The following is a 17,951-nucleotide window of genomic DNA, read 5'->3' on the forward strand; positions in this document are numbered from 1 at the left end:
CTCTATCCTACATTATCCTACCCGACTACTAACGCAGCATGCTCAGACCGCGATGCACTTCAAAGCGACAAGTTCCGCACGCACCAGAGGATGAAAGACGTTCACTCTCTTTTTCATCAGACTTTTATTTGATTTAAATCAACTGGTGATTTTCTCAAAGTACTCCTATATTTTATGTACCGAAAAAAGATTGATGAAAGCATTTTATTTTACAGCAACTTCGTGCGTGTTTTGGTGATTGGAGGTAAGGCTGGGGGTCTGTTAACGTCGTTGTTTAGCTAAATTGCTTTTAAAATCCTGGAAGTGTGTTTGGTAAATATTTATCTTGTGCGTAAAAGTGATAGCGCGCCAAAATACACTAGTGTTTACTGTAGCCTACATTTGCACGTTAAACGAAGAAGTTAAGGACAGTCATTTAATTGATGGAAAAAAATAGTTTTGTGATAACTTGCTTCATTTTAAACCCATGCGTAATTTACGCATTTTCTGTAACATGTCTATGGACTCATGGAAGGGTTTGTGCGAAGTTTATCGGAAAATCTCACAATAGTTTGTAATAGTAGAGTCCCCGGTGTGCGCATCTTGCTTAAAGTCTGACAGATTTCATTGTGTGTATCGTGCCCATGTTGTTTTAAAGGCAGGAAACACTATCTAGATCGGGACAGCAGCGCGTGTGGCACCTGTCATCACTTCATCCAAAGACTGGAGACGGATACGGCCAGGGGAGGCGCACTCTAATTAGTCTGTCTCTGTCTCCACTGCTCTATCTACATTTTCCGAAGCTTGAGTACCAGTTTAGATTGATACCCTCCCACTTAGCATCAATCAAGTAATTAACACTGCATTTTATATAAAGGCGCTTAGAAGGTGAGTTGCAACAGTATATTTGCTTCTTGTCTAGCAACTGGAACACACTTATACCATGACTAATATAAAAATGAATTACAGATTTTAAAAAAATGTGATACCTTTCTAATATGCTTTGGAGTTATATATTTTATGACCCTAACATTCTATTCAGAGTGAATGAGAAGACTGAAATATAAACAGCTAAACTTGTGAATTGCATGCAATGCAGGACTTAATGTGTTGTATTAGCAATGATTTGTAGTGCAGGGACTACTTAATTAATTTATAATTGTCCGCACAAATCTGAAAATTTGATTGGTTTATTCAGTAATATTTTTTCCAGATGAAAACTAGACAGATTTTGTTGACCAGAAACAGTGTAAATCCCTAGAGTGAGGTTGCAGAAATGCACTTGGCTGATCTAAGCTGATGTCTATGTTCAGAGAATAAAACAAGCCTATAATATGGGACAGGTCAGAAGCCACATGTTAACAGAGCACTTGCATTTGTTCTCACAAACAGCAATGATTTGTCTTTTAATAACATGAATAATATAAATGTCTTTTTAAATATTTTCTCTGCAGTATTCACCAAATGATGACAATGTATATATAGATTCTCTTTCTGTCTTGATAGCAGGAAACACATTAAATTTTGACACAGGTTAAAACACTACATACCTGTGATACTGTAGTGAAAAAGGAGCCCGGTGGTGTGCGGCCATCTTGTTTTACAGTGACCCTGTCGTGTATTTTTTATGTCAGATGCTAAAATAACAAGTGCATGAGAGTGGAGCATCTTCCAGTCACACTATCTCATGGCTCATATTCTTCCATTGTAGGTATGGATGTGCGGGTTGTGCAGCCAAGTGCAGACCTGGCTGCCACAGGGAGCTAACCATGCCTGGCCACGCGCTGTCTCCCGCCGGGCCGCTCCCCTCCACGTGAACCTCCAGCACTCGTCCCAGGACTTTTATGCCCAAGCCTGACTTCGCGCAGAATGGAGGAAAGACGGGCACGGTCCTTCCACATGACCTGCCATGTGCAACGCGACTTTGGCAGCCGCATGGGGAGCTCTTTTATCGGCTACAGTCCAAACGGATATGCCAGCACCAGCCTGAGCCTGGACCAGGACCTGGATGTGGACCCTCTGGGCTCAGTGGACTCCACTGCAGCCGGACTGGGCCTGCAGGCACCTGACAGGAGCCACTACTCTCCTGTTTCACTGGAACTAGACCCCACAGCGGTGAATAATGGATCAGGCATTCCCCGCTGTCCGCCTGTGGACACAAAGGACCCAGCTCTGCAGATCACAGCGGGCCAGCCTTCACTCACCCCTATCCCGCCACCTCTCCCGCGCTCGAGCTGGCTGCACCACCAAAAGGATTTCCAGAGCCCCTACATCAAGACTAGCATGCAGGGGGATGTTTACAACTTCCTAGAGAGACCTGCTGGACTAAAATGCTTCCTCTACCACTTCCTCGTGTGAGTATCACTCTCGTGTCACTGCACACACATCACAGAGTGACCACCTTGATTTTATCACCCGGAGCTAATTTATTTAGAGTAAGAAGAAGTTTGTTATCTGTGTTTATCTCAGTAGTTATAAAACAGCTGGATGATAAATGGATAGATATGTTAAATATTTGATAAGGAATCGTCTATACTAGATGTTGTATTGAATTGCCTTGTACTGAAACCAGACTATGAGGTGTCTAACTTTGTCCAGTGTCTTGTGAGGGCCTGGTCTAGACTGGGGTTGCCGTGGTAATTACTTTGTGGCTCTCTTCTTCCTGAATTAGAGGAAGTTTGTGCTTGTCGGTCGTGGTTTCATTCGTATCTAAGCAGGTCAGTCTGATGTGGTGAGTACACCTTTGGCCCAGGTGAGCTGAGTGCTGTCCTCCTCTTCCGCACTGTCAACAAACCAGCAGCTCATGCATGAAACATGGAGCACCCTCTTTGTGCTGCTCACTTGACCCGCTATAGGAGTCCACTGACCTCTACTTAACACAGTTATTGGTTTATTATCAATTTCACAACTTGCAAATGAAACGCTTCATGTGGAAAATAAAAATAAACACATACAATATAAACAAATACAATAAGCACAAATATATAGCTTAGATTGCTGCCCCCGCGACCCGGCCCCGGATAAGCAAAGAAGTGGATGGATGGACAAATATATATAGTATATTATTTCACAGAAGTGTGACTATCTTTTACACCTCAAGGCATTGTTTAAAGCCATGATATGTAACTTTTTTGACAAAAAATTGACTGAAGTATAATCTCTGAGCAGGCTTGCATCTCCATAAACTTGATTCTTATTTGACCCAGAGTTCAATAGGCTCTGTTCACAGCAACACGCTAGCTCACTCTCTTTCAAAGCTAATAGTCACTTTTAATACATTGTTTTAATAATGCCCCAACATTAGCGTTAAGACACAAACATCTCTCTCTCTCTGAACACAGAAGTGTCCTCTCCTGAAGTATTCATTTTATTTGAGTGCTTTTTAACATGTTTCAGTGACATCGACCCACGGCTTCCTGTTCATTGCCTTATCTTTAAATATCTACTCCTTTTAGCACGACTCTGCAAAAACCTCATAGATAAAATTGGACAGGAAGTAGTGTGCTTTGTGCACAGAGCCTATTTATCTTTTCTAAAGTTTGAAGTCACATGCAAAAGCCCCAAGCTGATCATGAACTATTTGAAATAATTGGGTCTTCTTGAATTGATTAAAATGGGATTATTTGTTCAGCCATATTTGGAAATGTATCTTTATGTTATAGATAGATTATTACGCAACATCAAACAGTTTGTTTCATAATGACCTGCCCTCACTAACTAAATGAGATTTGACTCATATTTCGCTGCGTCATATGATGAAATAAGTACCACCCCAGCTTGATTAATGAGTAATGACCATCAGTGGCAAACGGATCTTCTCTTTATTAAGTGTGTCCATTATGAAGTGTCTCAGGAGTAATTGTGGCTCTAAGGTTGAGCTGTGGCAGAACAAAGCACAGAACCTGAGACCACACATTGAATATTAAACCACCCAGACCAATGCCAATGACACTCCTTAAGTAACTCTTACTTGTCAATGGCTGTCACTGGTGGACACCTTTTATCACGGGCTCTGTATAAAGGCATGGTCTAGTCACACTCAGTCTGGAGCCAGGAAATCTCACGCAGAGCCACACACTTGGTTACTTAATACAATAAATGTTTAATGGTATCTTTTGCTTTGTGAGGTCAAATGAGTTCAGAGATTTGTAAACCCCCCCCAAAAAAAAAGACTTTGTAGATTATTCCAAGAGCTTTTTGTTTTTTTTCTCAAATTGTCCTTAGTACAGATTAAAATTAATTTAGACAGAACTTTGTGATTTATAACTAATACTCAATGAAGTATTATTAGACATTGGAAAAGACAGCATTTACCTGTTAAGTACTACAAAAATGCTATTATTGCAATATTTTAGTTTCTGTCAGTGGGCGATATATTTAGTATTAGTAATTAGTTGCGATATCGATTATCACACCAGCACATATTGTAATATTGACACTTTAGTGGGCCTTATAGTATACCTTTCTACAAACACCCATACAGAGCTTTTTACCTTTCTTAGTTAACATTTTTTATTGATTTTTTTTTTTCCCTAAAAATTTAATTTTAGATTAGATTTGTTCTCCCTCTTCACTAAAAATGTTCTGCACGGTATAGAACATTTGCTTCATGCATCTGCAGTGTGCAGCCTTTCTTGCTTTTTCACTGCAATTTCCAATACAAGAAAGTGGGGAAAATAAAAATTATTTTTTTCCCCAAACAAATTGGTTTTAACTTCAAATTCTGTTTAATTTATTGCGTGGCACACTTTAAACAATATTGAAAATGACTTTGCACAGCAGAGCAATAGCACAATACAGTACGTCAGCTCTCACTTGAGATGACAGTGAAAAGAAAAAAGAGAAAGACCCAATTTGTGTTTACTGCTGGCTGCACTGTGTTCATTGTGTAATCTTATGCAGTTTGCTACAGAGGTAACCTGGGATATATCTGCTCACAGACAAGCTGCTCATGTTTTACTGAATGTGACCTCCAGTGTTTTGGCCTCAGAGCCAGACAGACTCAGCCAGACACCAGCCCAAACTCCACTGCACACATGGAACAGGATTGCCTCTTTCACTTACAATAAATGGATATTAGATTGCACAGGCTTATATCCCAAAATACTGATGACCATAACTCCATCTGTTTGTCTATAAACATCTGCCCCAGCAGGTGATACAGATATGATTTTAACTATATTGCTCTCAGAGAGTGTTAGATCAAATCTGCCTTTAAATCATTGAAATATGTCAAAAGTGAATCATTTTATGTGTAGTTCACACCAAGCCTGTTCTTTAGGGAGTACAGGTGGGAGACATGTTGAAAATTTTTAGGCACAACGTTGATTTGGAGATATAAAAATTTGAAGTATTGAGTAAATCTTAAAAAAAGAATGAAATGGGTTTAAGTTTTACAAAATTATATTGTTGCACTTTTGTAATTCATTCAGTCCATTCACATTTTTGTGTCATATTGAATCTCAACCACAATATTTACATGCACATATTTGCATATTTCTGATGGATAGGCATAATCTTGTCTAAAGATTTTCATCGGAGTAATTCCAAAAGTCAAAATTGTCAGGATTGTGTCGTCGAACCACATTTTCAGCTAGCCTAATGTTAAACCAGTGAGGAATTTAAGAAGCAGTACAGGAGCTGAACAGTGAGGCATAGTAAAGTGATGATGGTGATAGTGGGTACAAGTGAGCAAAAAGTCCCTGAGCTAAGCAAAGGCTATGCTAACATGTGTCCAAAAAGAGTCTTATGCAACAGCGTGCACAACCTGAGTTGTGACTTTTACATAACAGGGAATAACCAGAGATGGAAGCAGCCGCTCTAACTGTGCTAATCAAGTTACTACATTAAATTACTACCAGATTCTACCTTAGTATACATTGTTTCAGTTGTTTCAATGAGCACTGTGTAACTTTTGTGGTAGTTGGTCTGGCACTTGCTTGTCTGCTTGCAAATCTGTTTTTATACCTCAGAAGTACCTCAAAGAAGAAAATGCATTTTTACTGTGAGTGATGTCACTTTAACAGGTCTGCCCTGTAACTTGGCCTGGTCACGTCACCTGCTTGTCTCCTTTGGTACTTAATTGCAACTTTATTTGCACTTCATTCTAGTGTAAACATTCCCTCCTTAATCTTCAATTTGAATCCATGGATTAAATGGTGGTTTCAGGCTAACCACACAGGACCACGTGTCTCGGGTTCTGACTGATACATCTAATTGCACCACAAGCCTTTCTCCTTGCCTCCGTCTTGACCTGGGACCTGTGGGCAGATAGACTTACATGTATTTTCCATGTATTTGGGGGGAGAAGATGGTAGCTAAGCCATGAGGGGATATCTGTGTTTGTGAGTGGCAGCTGATGTGCTGTAATCCAGCCTAAGCCGTCCATAGATGGGGAGGGCGGGGGTCACTATAAAGGGCTGGGCTACTCCACTCAAACCAATGTCAGCTTAATGGGACCCAGTTAATATCAATTCCTATGACATTAGAAGAGCACATTGTAAACACAGGAGGGGTCCCCCATGAAGGAATTGAAGCTATGATAGTCATTTGCAGAAAAAATATGCAAAAATCAGTTTCTTTGCTTTAACTTTCTACCATGTTATAATGTTGTTCCCTCATCAAGAACATGCTTGAAGAGGTTTGATTTAGTGATCTCTCTTACTCTTGTAAGATTCTGTTCAATGCTCAGCTCACAAGCCTATGTCAGCCATGCTCCTACATGACAGTTCTCCATAAATATTCAAAAGCAGGATACAAAACTGTACACACACCTGATGCAGTAGTTTCATTAACACAATGCATTTTTGTGCTATGATAGTGTTCTGAAGAATCAAAAACAAGAGTGAAAATTATAAAAACAATGAGTCATTGTTTTTGGTGAATGTAGCATTTTTAAGACAATAAAAAGTAACATGGTGATCTAAAAATGATGTATGTAACCAGAAAAACCCATAGAAGTAAAATACCCCCTTTGTACCTGATTATTAAACCATGTATTTTTCTGACCTAGAATTGAGAATATATAAATATGCATTAACCACGGACAAGGGTTAATGGGGCTCAGAAAAGGCGGTGCCATGCCATTATTCAATTGTAAAGACATGATTGTTGTCAGTGTTGTCAGTTGTATTTGTCATTTCCATTCTTTTTAATGTAACAAAGCATGTAAGCAGGTGGCTACATCATAGTCCCAAACATGAGGATCCACACAGATTACATGGCCCCTTAGAGAGCTACAAGACTATGACATCATATTAAAGCTTTTCCTGAATAATATGATCTGTTTCAAGACCAAAATATTGGGTTTGGTTTGACCTTTGGCAGCCCTGTCATTTCCATTATTTGTCTGCTGAAGATAAAAGGTTGTAGTTATGGATATATATATATATATATCCTATATCATATATATATATATATATATATATATATATATTATATATATATTATATATATTATATATATATATATATATATATATATATATACATACACACACACACACACACATACACATATTGCTATAAGGAAAAGGCTTAATAGGTGATACCAGTTAATCAATAACACTATTTTGAGACAACAGATGCAATTTTCACTCTACAATATTGGTAATTTCTTTAATTTGACCATGTAGTCTTGTACAAATTCTGATACGGAATAGATCTGGACTATGTTAAAACTATTCCGGAAAGGTTATGTTTTAGCCCATTTCTCTTATTTTAAATTTGTATCAATACTTGTTTAAATATGTATCTTTTTTGTAGTATTGATTAATATCAGAATCTTGTTTGGACAATACTCAGACCTACTCGGTTGTGTGCTGTCCTCATCTGATGCTTTCACATGATAAATATTTTTCAAATGCCAGCTGAATCATTTTACTGACACTTGGGGTGGAAAATGTGTACAGATAAAAACACTATAAATAAAGAAAAGAGGATGAAGGGTGTCTAACATCCGTGTGTCCTGTCCCATAGCACTAATCCTTGTCCCATCTGGGCAGTGTGTCACAGGCCATGTATAGGAGACTCCTGCTTTAACCTCAAATCACCCCTCTCTCCTCCCATAACTTTTGTCTGAATATATTTGAGCAAAGTAGAACATAAACAAGCCAAAATACAATAGTAAACATAATTTCCTGCTAAATTAATAATAATTAATAATAATAATAATAATAATAATAATAATAATATTGAGTATATACTAATTCCAGCATTTCTTATAGGCCTATTTTCACACTGCAATTATTGTACAATATTGACTTTTTTTTAGCTTGGTGTTATAACATTGTCACAACAATCCTGGAGTTGTATTATGCTTCATTCACCCTTGTTTCATCACCCTTTTACAATGCCGTCTTGCTCTGAGCCTCAAAAATCACTCGATTTTAGTTTTTCCAGGATTGTTATGTTAAAGGTAGAAAGCCAGAGGTTTCTTGTTGCTTATAGCACATTAAGTCCTCTGACATGAAATTCCAAAGCAAAGGTACTCAAAAGCATGTTTAAACCCCATTAAAAAATAATAATATCTTAAAGGTGCAATGCTCAACTCCTCTGGCAGAGGCTCCTCCATCTAACTGTTTTAATTGAGATGGTTTTGCTTTGCCTGAAATGTTCCACAGTGTGGCATTAAATCTGTTTTCTCCACTCCACCAGTGTGGAAAGATTATACCGCTCACATTAAGAATTCATGTTTTTTTAGGAAATATTTTTGATGAAAATGTCTGTAATTGAAAAAAGCTAGATAGATCTGTTTAATGCCATAATAACACCCAAAGCAAAGCATTCACACCCCCATGGCAACTAGCCTGTTGGATTTAGCTGAAAAAAATCACCTCCCCCCGCTTTCTACTACAGTTGTTATTTACTTGCAGCACAGAAATGAAAACCTTTTAGATTTAGCAGTGTGTAACATATTTGTGAATGGGTCTTGGGCTGTGATTTAACACACACCATGCAGGTGCTTACATAACTGCTTCTATCACATATGGCCTGTAATCCAGCCCGTAGTCATAATGTACCACAGCACTGGCACAGCCTCGTAATGGAGCGGACACATGCAAAGTCTCGTAAAACCGCTCTAAAGATATGTCCCAAGGATTATTTCTGCAACTCACACAATTTACTCTTAATCTGCTGTTACTGTCAAAAAGGCCAGCCAAAATACCCAGAAGGACACAGAGAAATAATACAGACCATATATACATTTTGGCAACTTCTGTGCATGTTAAATTATTGAAATTAATTCTAGGGCACAATATACTGAGACTGAATCAAAATCACAATTTGAGTTGGCACAATTATCAACTCGCAAAGGCTGCAATTATTTAGTTAACACAAGGTCCTCTACAACGATCCTGTGCTTTTATAGAAAAGTCATGATGGAGATATTTGAACAGTAAATATGTGATCTTTACAACAAGTATAGAGATTTTGGTGAATTTGTTATCAGCTGGTTGTTTATTTTTTTATGTGATATAAATAGTTTATTTCTTATCCTGAATTTATTTCTTGATTCATGTATATTTGGGGAAATCTGTCTTCCTAATCCAACCCAAATGACGTCTTTTCCTGTAAGTCCTCTCCTTTTTTCCCCATGCTGCTGACCATGCTGTTTTGCCCCATGTGTACAGGGACAGATGGGACAGTGTTGGAGGAATGTGTCACGGTTGCTAGGAGAAGTGGAAATATTGTGTGAGCTGTGAATACAAACAGATCAACGAGGAAGACCCACATCACCTCCTTGGACCAGAGACTACAAGAGCACGATTAAACATGTAGTGTGTGTAAAATAGAGTACATAGGTGTAAATGGAATTTAAGGTGCTATGACATAATAGAAGAGAGATAACAATAATACTTCAAGACCTATTCAGTTTGTAATTATTGTGTTTCTGCAAGGTAGTGTTTGAAATATTAGTATTAAGTTGCAATATTATTAGTATAAGTTTAGGATAATTGATGGGTAACTATTTATAGGTTTCAGAGTGATGAAAAGTTGCTTAGTTGCCATAGCAATTAACAATTCAGTACTTAAATAGTCTATTCTCTGAATGTGAAACATAGTCAAACCGTGCCTATTAAAAAGAAGCTCAAACCCCTATAGTTTGTCAGTGCCCGCCCTTATTGATACTATAATTTAAAGATAGGAGCTGTTGGCATGGTGAGTGGCTAGCACGTTTGCCTCACAGTAAGAAGGTTGCTGCTTCAACTGTTGGGCCGCACTGGCCTTTCTGTTCAGAGTTTGCATGTTTCTCCTCATGTCTGGGTGGGTTTCCTTTGGCAGTCCGGTTTCCCCCATCAACCCACCCAATACTTCTGACAGGCTGCCTCTGTGGCATTAAGGAATGGGTCTTTGTAGACTTTTATATTTGTTATTGAACTCTAGCAGCTCGCATTTTAGGTGAGACAATTTCATTACCCACTATTAACCCTAATACCGTTGCCACTAATTAATACACTTCCAAACATTGTGATGTCATCTGCATAACCTCAACAGTGTAAATATAAGTACAAGAGTAAACAAACATGCTCTGTACACATGCTGTGTAAACTTTGAGGATATAAAGTGAATCTGCACCTTTGTGGTTAAATCTTTACGACCATGACTAACATGCACTCTCTCTGCCCACAGCTTCCTCATGGTGCTGGTGTGTCTAATCTTCAGTGTCCTGTCCACCATAGAGCAATATGCAGACTTCGCCACAGGAACCCTCTTCTGGATGGTGAGTGCATTATCGACTTACTTATAACTACAACTGTCAACTACAACTACACTACACTTGACATATCATTCTGTGTTATTTGCAAATAATGTAGCTGTAGACAGCACCCTGTTTTTTTCATCCTCTAGTTGTGTTTATCTCAGAAAATATATAGTCAGCATTTTGTACCATACATATCGATGCTGTGTCCTTGGGCAAAACACTATACGTGTTTGGATACTTATGTTTTTGGAACTGGTCACTGGGGTCATAAGGAGCTCTTGAAGCAGAGTAACAATCAGCTTTTATCTGTGAGACTGAGCACTGAATAAAAATAGTAGCACAAACTGTAAACTGATTATTTTTTATTTATTTATTTTTTACAAAATTCTAGTGTTTTTTCTTATTGAATTAATAAACAAAGTAAAGCACAATTCTAATGGACTTGTAGAAGAGTTAACAGATTTATAACTATACAGTATACAAATAATTTCTAGTTATAAAAATAAAATTATGTAAATGTTAATGGCTTTATGTGTTGTTTTTTTCTTAATACATTTTCACATTTACAAGTTTCCTTTGGGTTACTGTAGTTCTCTTCTTTTTCCACTTGATGGTGATATAAGATCTTTAGTGGACAGGTCTCCACTCCCTCACTGTGGACAAACTGCCCCAAAAAGTTTGTACTTTAGTCACTCTGCTTTTTCTCCAAGCCCACTATGTAGTAAAATGTGTATAGATTTAACTTATTGTTGGACTTAGCAGAAGTTATTGCGTTTCATTTGGCTCAGGGTAGGCCGCACTTGCTGGTACTTGCTGCTAAATGGCTTATTAGACCATTAGTGCTGCTAAGTGAAGCAATAAATCCGTAGTTTCAAACAGGTAGAGAAAATTATGGCTGCTTTTTGGAAACTTTACAAAGAACGTGCATCATCTATCTTCCCCGTGCATGGTGAATATGCAAGCAGGCAGAGCACACGGACATGGATGAACTCTGATGTATATTAGCTGTGCAGAGCTACGGGGGCATCCAGAGGACAAGAGGGGAGAATGGGGTCTCGAGGCTTAACGGAGGGCCTGCTTTAAACCACTACTACCTTTTATCAAGAGGGAGATTTGACCAGTGGTTGAAGAATACTCCAATACTATGCATACTTGAATTAATATATTTAAAGAGATAATGTAAAATACTACAGTAGAAATGGGAACTTATTTAGATCTTATGCTACTGCTGTTATTCAAATCCAAGACTTCTACTGCAGACACCACTGCTACATTTACCTAACATTTAACTAAATCAAAACAAAATTACTCAGAATTACAATTTATCTATAGTGAAATTTTATGAATTTGGTGTCATTTGAATGTTTTTTTTTTTTTTTGTGTGAATATAAACTGTACCTTGAAAGTGCAATAGACTTGTAGGCTTTTAGTCTCTATGGTCAATTAATTGGCCGTATCTTAATCAACCAAAATTAGTTTTAGTTAACAATGATTTTCATTCTACTTTTCTCTTCTAATGCTTCTGTATAAATAGTACTTTTTAAGGTCCTGTGAGTGTGGTTTACGCCAGATATTTTGGTCTGGTCATGGACAGAATTTCTTTCGTTAACTAGGTATTTTTGAACAATAAAAATGCACCCTTATTTGAATAAATGGAACCTACCTGGAGCACTGGGGATCACACAAACAACTTTTAGTAATGTCAATACTGGATAACCCTGAATCTGTGACTATATATATCATTTAGTGTGTACTCTTTAAGGCATAAAGTAAATTTTGCCACGATAACAAATTTTTAAATACGATGTAATGCAACAGATAAATATTGTGACTACAGCATCATTAAAAGGCATGAGCTGCAACAAATAGATAACAGAATGAACCAATAATTAGCCAGTGACTTAACCATCTGCACATCAAATCTTATTGTATTACAACAAAAATAACACAACTCTCCCCAGTTTACCCATGATAAATATGAGCCCCAAAATATATTGTTCCAGCTATCATATTTTGAATGATATGTCCATATAGTATTTATCATGACAGGCCTAGGCTTTTTTACCTTCACCTTTGTGTACTGGACTTGCCACACACAAAAGTCAATCCAATAAGTCCCTCTGATATAACATATAATACCCACTTTGATTTGGACAGGGCAGATGAGATTAGGCTTGTGCACACAGGCAGCTGTTTTTTGGTAAACACTGAGTTGGTGATACATCTGGGTGACCCCGTTTGGGATAATCCATTCAATTTCCCCAAATGTATTTTGACCTTTATTATGTTACTCTCGTCACCTAATCTCTGGAGGTATTTGTCTCTATTGCAGTGCATTTTATAATATTAAAAATTTCTACTTTAACTTCATTATTGCTTGCGTAATTTAAATAGTTGATTAGTTAAAGGTGCACTATGTAACTTTTCTGGTTGAGGGTCCACCTCCAGCTTGTCTCCATAGAAATTTGTAGTACATTTTTATTCTCATAAATATCTTGTGAAACATTAATAATTCATAATTAATTTATACTATTAGCTGGGTTGCAACTCCACAGATTTGACCTGTAAATTGTGCTGTCATCTGCTTGTTTCCATGAATATAGATATGTTTAATGTCATATTGTGGAACTTTTCAGGCAAAGAAATAACATCTATATGGACATAGTGCCCATTTAAGCTGAACATGTTATGTTCCAAATCCACAACCAAGTCAAGTCAAGCCCAGGGCCATTTATAAAGATGTAATACTATCCAAAATCCCCAACGAATCTCTCAATGACCCTTAAAAACACAATGTGGTTTTCAGTCTAATTTCTATTCTCCATGTTTTAGTTAAAGATGATAGATTACAGTTTATATTCTTAGTGATAATGTGTGGTTTGACTGGCAGCTCTTTGTTATTGGGGCTTTATTGGTCCTGTGTTTTTGCAGTTAGACTCACGGTTTTAAGTTTCATACAAAAGCCGCTCAAGGTGCAGTCAGTTCAAGCAATCAGTGAGATGGCCACCCACATGGACACAGGCCCGAGTATACTAACCAAATATTATGGATACACACGCAGGCTAATGAAGATAGCTGACAAGTCTCTCATTCACAGTGGCCATGCATATAACCTATATATTCAAGGCAGTTTCACAAATTAGCTATATCATTTTGATACTAGCCAACTATGTCTATGTCAAAAAAGTGTAATATTATAGTTTCTCATCTATTTAGTTTGTCTATAGAACATGAGTGAAATAAAATAATTTTAAATCCAGGCAAAGCAAGAACATCTCAATGGAGACAAGCAGGTGGCAGATCCTCTACCAGCAAAGTTACATAGTGCACCATTAATTAAACTGTATTACTATGTACAACCATGTACCTGATTTTTGAAATATTTGCGTATAGTGACCAGGGGTGCACCAATACGATACTGATACTGCACCGATATTAAACATTTTGGTGAATCAAGTATCTGTTCCACGAGATCAGTTCAGCTGATATCCCATTTTGGATACAAACTGGTGTAATAAGATGATTTACTGCCCAATGTTGGTTCAAAATGTCTTGTAATATTAAATTTGTACTTTAACAAAGCTGTTCTATGATTACTTTAAATGATAAATAACCGTTACAAACCACATTCGGATCATTTTTTTACCATACACTGTTTCAGTTTAAAGGAAATAAATTATATTTTCAGTCTCTGTGCTGATATCTGTTGATATCAGATATTGGCAGATACCTAAGTATCAGAACAGAAAAGCTAGATGTGTGCATTGCTATCTGATACCACATTGATAATTTAAAAACACAATAATATTTAGACAGTAAGATGTGATGTTCAACATTAACTCATAGTGCTTTCTTTCATGGGTGTATACTAATCCATGTGGTGTTATACATGTTTTGGTACAACTCAAGATCATTCTATAGATATTCAGTCACATTCACAGTATGGATGAGTATCTAGTTTTGATATATTAGTATGATTTTTGTTGTTGTTGTTGTTAATTCTATGTGTTAATGCTGTTCTTGTATCGTGACGCCCAACACAGGTAGACAGGTAGATATGTAGATAGCTACAGTTCTTCACCTCAAGCAAGAGAAATTCAAGTACGATAGCACTAAAACATAGTATTAGTAAAAGTAAATTCCACACGTTTCGCTGGACTACAGTCTCTGCTCCAGTGGGCTGACTCCTGGCTGTATGAAGTGTTGCAGCGCTGTTTACATACATAACAGATGTCATCTACAGACTAGTCCCAACCCTTATCTCTGTGCGCACTGTGCTGGCATTTCTTCATGTGGCTTCAATCACTTGGCCATTGACCGCGCCTCAATAACAAAAGAGTTATCACCCTCCATCTGAGCTCACAGGTGGGTGGTCCTGCTTTACGAGACCACCTAAGTGTCTCCTATCTCACACACCTGTCATTACCAGCTCATTTTATATCCATAAGCCTGGCCACTGGAAATAATGACCCTAATGGTTTTATAGGGGCGGTGAAACCTTGCTGACTCTACTAGGCCTGAGCGAAGATGTGATATGTGATATGATGATATGATAGCTATGTCTATGATGAAGAATTAGCAAAAACATTGAATGTAAATACACGCAGATCAAATCTAATCTTGATGGCTACTTTTAAACTTAATTGTGACTACATTTTTCATGAGCTATGTTTTTTTATGGACTCACATTATTGGGTTGAGAGCTTTTATTTTGACAGTGTCGTATGGGAGTACAGTATATGATGTTATGTTTGTAGATATCTTGCCTCATCCGAATCATCACCGCCTAAATCCCACCTCCTTCAGATAATCATGCTAGTGCTAGTGCACCATCTGCAGCTCAATGAGTGACTTCTGGAGGTCCTAAGCTTTGACATAAGACATGGCCTGTCCCGTATACTGAAAATGAGAAAAATGCGTCTGTGTGTGTAACTGCAGGTAAAGTTACTGGCAGCCCAGGCTCAGTTGTGATTTTAATAACTTTTTAAAAATTATTATTATTGTTTAATAAAGTGCAGGCTATTAGTAACAAATAATACTATAAAATAAACAAATAGAAACACAAAAAGTAATAATAATAAAAACACTTTTAACATGGTCCAAAGATGTAAAAACCTGAAAATATGCAAAAGTACACCAAAATAATTTAAAAGGGTTCCTGATTAATACATAACTTGAATTTATTTTGACATCCTAAGTTTTTGTCTGTAAATAAAATGCTGACCTTTGACCCATATCCTGTGTTCCTGCCCCACAGGAGATGGTGTTGGTGGTGTTCTTCGGCTCCGAGTATGTGGTGCGGCTGTGGTCAGCGGGCTGTCGCAGCAAATACTCAGGCATCAAAGGACGCCTGCGCTTTATCAGGAAGCCCATATCCATCATAGGTGCACCTGCATTCACTTTGTTCCCTTTACATGTGTTTGATGTGGTGTTTTAAATCATTTCTAATACAGTCTTACATCAAACATTTGCACAGAACAAGCAAACTACCTGTATAACCTTTGACCTTTTTTACAGATCTCATTGTGGTCATTGCATCAATCATTGTACTCGGAGTTGGATCCAATGGCCAGGTCTTTGCCACATCAGCAATCAGGTAGAGTGCATTTCCTACTTTACAGTATGTAGAAGAAGCATCAAAGGGCCCTAATGTTGTTACAATGGGCTGCAAGTCAGGATAAGTCTTTGTGGTGGTCCCAGGCCCTAGTTTTACCCTCAGTAACCAGAACCAAATTATTGTCTGGTACTACTTTATTGGAATGGGATTTCTTGGACTTACAGGCAAGTAGAGACAGCTGGTAGATTTCTTCCAAATTCTGTAGTATGGCAAAAATTGTATATTTCTAAATGAAAAAAAAAAAAGTTGTAGATTTATCAGTTCAAAAACAGCTGTCTCTTAGTAAAAGTTGGATAGGACATGGCTTGCATTTTGGATATTTCAATTTAAATAATTCCATGCTGATCATGATATTTCACAAACCTATTTTCTCAGCCAAGATGGAAGAAGGTCACATTTTTATATAAACCCTCACAGTAGTTTCATCAAGGAACCCCTTACCCATTCATATACACGCTCACCAGTAAGCATAGACAGAGGGGGGAGAGGTGGGTTAAGTGTCTTGCCCAAGGACACAACGACAATATCATCTGAGCACACATCCAATAGGGCCAAGTTACATGTCAAATCTGTGGAGAGGCAAGCCCACTCAGAGTAAAAATACCAAAGTTTTTAAATCAATAAAAACTTATGGTATTGTGTAAACGCAAGCAGAAGGTGGACGCTACACCAGAAAAGTTGCACAGTGCACCTTTAATCAAATTCAATAATATGATAATTTTGTTTATCACAGGGGTATTCGCTTTCTCCAAATTCTGCGCATGCTGCACGTGGACCGACAAGGAGGCACGTGGAGACTGCTGGGATCTGTAGTCTTTATTCATCGACAAGTATGGCTACATATTACTGTCATCTAATTCTCTGCTGCTTTCTTTCATCCACAATAATGTTTTAATTGTTTTTGCAGGAGCTGATTACAACCTTGTACATTGGTTTCCTGGGTCTTATCTTTTCTTCCTATTTTGTCTACTTGGCCGAGAAGGATGCTGTGGATGAGGAAGGAAAGACTGGTTTCTCTAGCTATGCAGACGCCCTGTGGTGGGGAGTGGTAAGGATGATAATTTATTTTTTTACATTTTTAGTAGTGACAGAAAGTTCAGCAGTCCAGGAATGAATTGATTTGCTTTATATGTCTGCATGAATATCTTATTCTTTTGCCTGAAATGTTCCACAGTATAAAATTAAATAGACACAATTTCCACAAGATGAGATGTGTGGATATAAAATTATTAAAAAACTGTGCAATCCAGTTTGAAATTTTTGACTCACCATTTAAATTAATTTTATGTAATATCTGTTGTCATTATATCTCTGCTTAAGTTTCTCAAGAGGTGTAACTCACCTGAACTTGACCTTGTTTTTTCAAAGGAGATCTTGTGACACAAGATCTTTTCCAGTCCCTAACATTAAACTTATCAAGCTCCATGGAGACAAGCAGGTGATGCTACCAGGTCAAGTTACTGATCAGATTTGATGTGACCATGAACAGTCACAGGGTGGCCTATCCCCTAATAGAAAAGTTGCATAGTGCAGCTTTAATAGTTAAATTGTATTTAAATTTTATAAAAAAATATATATATATATTTAAAATACTGAGCTAGTAGTTCTTGGATTCTTGCATTCTCATTCAAATCATATGCAAGTGGCATTA

General features: G+C 37.5%; 1 protein-coding gene across 1 annotated transcript in view; it reads left to right on the top strand.

The window, feature by feature from the left end:
• The first annotated feature begins 1,848 nt into the window (after positions 1–1,848).
• kcnq1.2 (potassium voltage-gated channel, KQT-like subfamily, member 1.2) overlaps positions 1,849–17,951 on the top strand; it is a 169,274-nt gene continuing 153,171 nt past the window's right edge. Inside the window, exons 1-6 of the mRNA XM_020935160.2 lie at positions 1,849–2,333; positions 10,611–10,701; positions 15,941–16,067; positions 16,201–16,279; positions 17,034–17,130; positions 17,208–17,348. Coding sequence (XP_020790819.1) covers positions 1,849–2,333; positions 10,611–10,701; positions 15,941–16,067; positions 16,201–16,279; positions 17,034–17,130; positions 17,208–17,348 — 1,020 coding nt within the window. The remainder of the gene's footprint in view (positions 2,334–10,610; positions 10,702–15,940; positions 16,068–16,200; positions 16,280–17,033; positions 17,131–17,207; positions 17,349–17,951) is intronic.

This window comes from Boleophthalmus pectinirostris, unplaced genomic scaffold (assembly GCF_026225935.1).
Source record: "Boleophthalmus pectinirostris isolate CB_2022bp ecotype Guang Dong unplaced genomic scaffold, ASM2622593v1 HiC_scaffold_2, whole genome shotgun sequence".
In the NCBI taxonomy this organism is placed as follows: domain Eukaryota; kingdom Metazoa; phylum Chordata; class Actinopteri; order Gobiiformes; family Gobiidae; genus Boleophthalmus; species Boleophthalmus pectinirostris.